General features: G+C 66.7%; 1 protein-coding gene across 8 annotated transcripts in view; it reads right to left on the minus strand.

The window, feature by feature from the left end:
- Positions 1-6,038, minus strand: part of ARHGEF11 (Rho guanine nucleotide exchange factor 11) — a 90,323-nt gene that overhangs the window by 1,050 nt on the left and 83,235 nt on the right. For 7 of the 8 annotated variants that reach the window (XM_077764213.1, XM_077764210.1, XM_077764208.1 and 4 more), the window contains 10 exons: positions 5,759-5,834; positions 5,441-5,608; positions 4,932-5,022; positions 4,381-4,506; positions 4,009-4,070; positions 3,164-3,379; positions 2,658-2,975; positions 1,673-1,768; positions 741-979; positions 453-642 (listed from right to left, as the gene is read on the minus strand). In XM_077764213.1, the coding sequence (XP_077620339.1) occupies positions 453-642; positions 741-979; positions 1,673-1,768; positions 2,658-2,975; positions 3,164-3,379; positions 4,009-4,070; positions 4,381-4,506; positions 4,932-5,022; positions 5,441-5,608; positions 5,759-5,834 (1,582 nt within the window). The remainder of the gene's footprint in view (positions 1-452; positions 643-740; positions 980-1,672; positions 1,769-2,657; positions 2,976-3,163; positions 3,380-4,008; positions 4,071-4,380; positions 4,507-4,931; positions 5,023-5,440; positions 5,609-5,758; positions 5,835-6,038) is intronic. The other variant, XM_077764211.1, reaches the window with a different exon arrangement.

Below are 6,038 nucleotides of genomic sequence, written 5' to 3' on the forward strand. Positions count from 1 at the left end.
TTCCAGGGGTGTGTCGGAGCCTGTGGGGGGGGGGGGAGCGGGGAGGGCAGTGAGCCTCCCTGTTCGGGTTCACCTGCATGGCCCTCAAACTCGAGAGGTGAGGGTGGGGTTTCTAATGAGGCCTGGAAGGGGCAGTCTGCTGCCCCCACTTGTTCGGTCAAGCCCAAGTCCATGGGCAGCGGTGTGCTGTGTCCCTGGCCTCCCCCTGCCCCCCGGCTAGGGCTGGCCCACCTGTCAGGAGCCGGTTTGAGTAGGGAGAGCAGCAAGCCCTGTTCGGCCTCTCTCTGCTCCAAGGAAATGGGGTCTGAAACTAAATTCCCCGCTTCTAGGAGAAATCCCTTTCTGAAGCTGAGGGTGTGAATGAATGTACCGGGTGCGGGTGACGAGGCCCCTTCCCAGAGCCCTCCTCCCCCTCCCCTGCGTGGGTTCCCAGGGGGCATTGCCACACTCACCGTCCTCAGACCATGGCCCTGGCTGGTGGCTGTCCCTGGAGTCTGAGGCCAGGGCATCCTTGGCTGGAGGTGACAGGGAGTGGTCTGTCCATCTAGCCGTCTCTGCGTGGAAACTGCCCACAGGTGTGGTGCCACCAGATGACTCTCCCCCGAGGGACCTGAGCAGCTCTCTGTGGGCCCGCTCCATGTCCTGGAGGGGCAGCAGGGCTGTGTGGGACCCGGGTCCTGCATGTCACGGCCCTGGGGGTGATGGGCCTTGGGATGAGGGACCGGGCTCTGCCCCCTCACCTTGAGCCTGTGGAGCTTGACAGTGAGCTGCTCGATGGTGTGGAAGATGCTGCTCGTGTCCCCGAGGGCCAGGCTGGGGGGGGAGCGGCTGGGGTGCCTGCGGCCACCCTCCCCCAGGAGCCAAGGCTCTGTCTGCCAGGCAGGGAGGCTGTCAGGCTGGAAGGGGCTTGTGGGCACCCCCGAGGGGTCGGTGCTGGAGTCTGGGGGTCCTGCTGGCATGCTGACATAGAAACAGTTCCCTGTCCCCACGGCAAGAGGAGGGGGTTAGGAGGCTGACAGGGAGGAAGCGGCGGCCTGGGTGCCCCCCACGTGGATGGGTGGGACCCGGGGCCCGCGCTGCCGTCCTGCGGACGAGCTCGGCTACGCCTGCTGGCCTCATACTGCACACAGGTCCCATAAAGGCCCTCCTCCTCCAGAAAGCCTTCTGGATGGTACTTCTGCTAAGCTTGGCCCATGCAGAGGGAAGGTGCTCGGCAGTGGAGGTTAGGGAGAGCCCCCTCCCCCCCGCCCCATCCCTGGAGGGGGTAAGGAAGCAGGGCTGGCTGTGGGCGCTTGGGAAAAGGAGGCTCCGTCACATCTGCCCCATCTCAAGCTCCACTGATGACCCTCGCACAGCCCCTGCGCCCACCTGCAGGGTCCTAGGGGCCCCTCAGCTCCAGGACGGAACGCAATGCTGCTGGAGCGGGGAGGAGGGGAGACACCACGGGCCCTGGGACACCACGTGCGCCTCTTCCACAGTGGCCCTGCAGCGTGGCTCCGGGTGCAGGGCTGGGTGCTCCCTACCCTATTCAGCACCGGCCCGACTAGCCCAGTCCCAGAGGCCCAGTCCCCATGAGGGAGGGAGGACGCAGTGGGGGTGGGGGGCGCCCGTGGCTGTAGGCAGGGGTCTACTCCCAGAGCCCCGCAGGCTCCACCTCCAAGAAGTTCGTTACCCGAGGCCGTGGCTCCGCCTTCCGCTTCGGTTGGCTCAGGCCCTGACTGGCCACTCGTGGGCAGTGTGGGGACAGCCTTGCCGCCCGCCACCTCAGCTGGACCAGCACCACCACCAGGGAGAGAGAGCACCAGGAGAGAAGGAAAGAGGGGGCGGGAGAAGGCGGCAGGAGAGGAAAAGAAAGGAGGAACACAGTGAATGCAGGCACCCATGCAGACGCCCGGGGGCCCAGAGAACCCGCCACCAGCTCACCGAAGCACAGGGAAGGAAGGGCAGCGCCCAGAAACCCAGGAGAGAGGGCGGACCTTGGGCAGAGGGGAGGCGGAGCTGAGCACTGGGAGGACAGGACCTCGGGGCCTTGTGAACACTGTTCCCGTTGCCTCCTCAGACCACGTCCCTGTCCCCGGCACCGGGGACCCGAACCCCTCCCGGGCCCCCATCCTAGCTGGTCTGGGCTCTTCTTGCGCAATGCCGCCCACGATGCTCCAAGTCAGGGCGTGCTCTCACCACCACAATGGTTCGCCCTGCACCCCAGCTTTGCCCTGCAGCCTCGTGTGCCCCCTGCTCCCGCGCTGGCAGTGCCCTCCCCACGGCCACCGGCCACCAGCTACGGGGGGTGTAAGCACCTGTCCCGGGTCTGAGGCCCCTGAAGAGAGCCTCAGCTTTTCCTTAGGGCTGGGCCACCTGGGAGAAAAGCTAGTGGAGGCTTTTGTGGACAGCGGGTTTGTGCCAAGCCCTAGGTGACACCCTCGTGTTACGCACTGGTGTTCAGAGAGGGTTCACGATTTCGCTTAAGGTCACGCGGATGTGAGGCAACAGGCTCTGGACCTTGGCTGCCCGGCCCCGAAGCCTTCGTGTGGTGGCGGCGTCTCCCCCCGGGATCTGGGAACCTCTGTGCACGCTTTCCCAGATGAGGGGCCCTTCGCAAGGCCTTCCTCTAGCAAACCAGGCATCTGTCTCCCCAGCAGGCGTCCCCGCTTATTTACCTTTTCTTACAACTTTGTAGCTTCCTGCTGCCTCTGTGCTCAGAGCCTCTTCCTCTGGATTCCTGTCCAGCTGGGGAGACTCCCAGACCCCAGAGTTCCTGGCCCGGGGGGGCAGGTGCTCCAAAGAACAGAGCACCACGTCCTGCTGCTCTGGCTGCTCCCTCTCTGGCCCCGGGGAGCCGGGCTTGCGGGGCTGAGAGGCGTTGCTTGTGAGCGAAGGCGTAGGGGTGCGGTCGCCCTCGGGCTCCCCGGCAGCCTGGGCTCCCTCAGGGTGGCCGGGCAGCAGGCCCCACAGGATCAGGCGCCGCAGGCTCTCCACTGGAGGGGGAGAGGGTGCTGGCTTCCCCGCATACCACGCCTGGGGCCCCGCTCCCCTCCCCCACAGGGCGGAGCGAGTGGACAGGGGGTCACATGGGGTGTGTGTCCCTCCTCCTCAAGCACGGCCCGGGGAGAGCCTTCCAGCAGGCGGAGGGCAGAGGGGTCTGTGGGGCCTGGAAGGCACTCACCATCTTGGAGGGCTGCATCAGCGAGCCCTTCCACCACCAGAGGGCCCGGGAGGGACAGGAGGGTGGGATCCCTGGTCCTGTGGCCCCTGTCCTCTGCATCCAGGGCCATGGAGGGGTGGGGCGGGGCGCCCGGCTCCTCCTCCATGCTGCCCTCCTGCTCGGGATCCTCGAGTGGGACCGGGTGCTTCCCCTTGACCCTCTGCTGGGGCCCAGGGCCTGCGTGGGGTGGGGGGACGGCATGAGAAGGGGAAGGAAGGCACGCGTGGGGGGCCCCTTCCTCGCCCAGCTCTGGGTTTAAGCGGCCGAGAACACGGACTCACTCCACAAAGGTGTAGCGAAGCCCTACAGACTACGACCAGACGCTGCCCCGAGCCCCTGGCAGACGTTAGTGCTGATGCAAAGCCCCCTGCAGGCGTGGAGCCTAAGCCTAGCGGGGAGATGCAGCGGGAAATAAACCACAGCAAACTCTCCAGGCAGGCTGGAAGGGGGCGGCGCTATGGAAAAGGCCACCGTAGAGCGCAGGCCAGTGTCCCATGGGCGTGCCAGTCTTCATGGAAACACCCAGCTGGAGGAGGCAGGGGGCCCTCTCCCTCCACTGCCTAACTCCTGTCACCCAGAGAGCCAGGGTGGGCGCCTCTGCTCAAGTGAGCTCGTCCACACCTACTTGGGTCTGCTCTCCTTCCCTTCTGGGCCCCTTCTCAGTCACTTCTCTGTTCTGACCCAAGCCTCATGCTTCCAGCCCCAACGACCCCTCCCATCACCTCACACTGGCACCCGACCACCCCCTGACCTGTCCCACCATCAATGGCCTGGAGGGCCCCCACAGGGATAGTTCCAGAACACACCTCCAGACAGCTCCTCAGGTCCCGGGTCGCCGTGGAGCACATCTGAGCCATCCAGTCCTACCCTGCGGGGAGAAACCAGTGGGAGTCACCCGCCGCTCTGCCCGCCAGGAGGGGGAGCTCATGGATGCTGCCCTGCCTCTGACGTCAGGGCAGAGGCTGCAGGCTGGTCCAGAAAGGGAGGTGCTAAGCTCCTACCACAGGTCGGTCGTCTAGAGAGGAGGGTGGGTGCTGGCCCGCTCCTCCTGGCCCCGACCCTACACCCCCCACCCCGCCTGGGGGGTGGGGGGGGGGGTCTCCCTGACAGCCAGGTTGGGGGAGAGCAGACAGGGACTGAAGGTGGAGGTAGGGGGACCTGAGGGTGGGGGTGGGCACCTGCTGGGTGTGAGGCTCTGCTGGGCCGGTTCCTGGGCACCGGGTGGTGGGGGATGGGCGAACGCTGGGGCAGCTCCCGGGCGCCTGGTGGCATTCCGCACGGCCTCCTCCAAGAGCTCCATCCACCTGTGGTTCAGCAGGAGCAGAGGGCGGGTGGTAAAGCCTGGGCCTGGGCATGCCCCCGCAGACCCTCCCCGCGGGGTGTGCAGCCCCCCGTGCTATGCTCTGGGCTTAGCACTCCCTGTCTGCTCTGTCTTTAAACAGCCTCTCACGGGCATCAAGACGCACAGGTGACAACCCTGAGGCTAAGACGCTGACTAGGTGGAGCTGCCTCACGTAGCTGTTATGAGGGAACGAGGGACGAGTGATGGCCCTGGAGGCAGACGTGCTTGGTGGGGACAAAGAAAGACCACTGACACACTGGAGACCTGGTGGGCCCCGTGAGCCTGCTGCCCTGCCCTGTCTCCCTCTCCTGCGCCCCGTCCCCTGCTTCTTGGCTGGGCCTCACTGCCCGCCACTCATGCACACCGCCCTGGGCCTTCAATTCTTACGTGTTCTTGTCCGACGACGTCAGGGCCACCAGCTCATAGATCTGGGGGGGGCCCAGCTCGGAGGTGCAGATGATGAAGAAGGCCCGTTTGTCTGTGTGAGGAAGGGGAAGGATCTGCGTGGGGGTGGCAGGGCCGGACGGCAGCCCCAGCCAGGGCCACAAGGTGCTCGAAGCCCTGACCCTCGACCCGGGGTGGGGACCACAGCGGGACACAGCTGGCCACCGGAAGCACGCAGGGGCACGTACAGGAAAGCCAGAGGCAGTTCTGGACCCTCAGGCCCTCCTCACGGCAGCTCCCACTCCCCCTGCCCTGCCTCACACTCGCTGCCGCCCACCCTGCCAGAGGCAGGGGGGCCTCGCCCCGAATTATAGATGAAGAAAGTGGGCCGAGGGCCCCTTGCCGCACACACCGTTCCCTCCCCACCCGGACCCCGTCCCAGGCCCCGCCCTCCTGCTTTGGTCAGGGCCCCCCACAGCCCACCCGCCCTCCTGCGCCGGCCCGGCGCGCACCTGTGGCCACGGAGCGGATGAGCACGGCGTTGAGCTTGAGCACGGGGCTGAAGGTCTGCCTGCTGTCCGAGGAGCCGGCGGCCGTCTTGCTGTGGCACTTGAGCAGCAGCCTCTCGTCCTGCTTCTGCAGCAGCACCAGGACGTCGTCCAGCAGCAGCACGTGCAGGTCTGGGGGGCGGGGGGGCGCTGTGAGGAGTCTCCTCTGGGCCCCGCCCCCAGACACAGGGCCAGAGTCCCGCGCCCCCTCCCTGGGCGCGGCTGTAGGAGCCCTGTCGGCCCCTGGGTGTGCGGGCTGGAGGGCAGGGCGGGGGCACCCACCCAAGGTCTTGTCCTTGCTGATCCTCCAGGTCAGGGGCCCCTCGTGGATCATCTTCCTGGCGGTCAGATCCAGGCTCTGTGAGGGACACGCCATTCGTTCACTGCTGCCCGCCACGCTTGCCGCAGAGCTGGGTGCCGGCGGCAAGCAAGAGGCGGCCTTCGCTCTGGCACTCAGATGGGGGCCACGGCACGACAGAGGCCACTGTGAGGCCGTGTGTCACACCAGGGGGCTCGCCAGCGGCTCTGCCTGGGCCTCTCCCCCCCGCCCCCTGTCAATTCC

This window comes from Crocuta crocuta, unplaced genomic scaffold, assembly GCF_008692635.1.
Source record: "Crocuta crocuta isolate KB4526 unplaced genomic scaffold, BGI_CrCroc_1.0 scaffold528, whole genome shotgun sequence".
Lineage (NCBI taxonomy): Eukaryota > Metazoa > Chordata > Mammalia > Carnivora > Hyaenidae > Crocuta > Crocuta crocuta.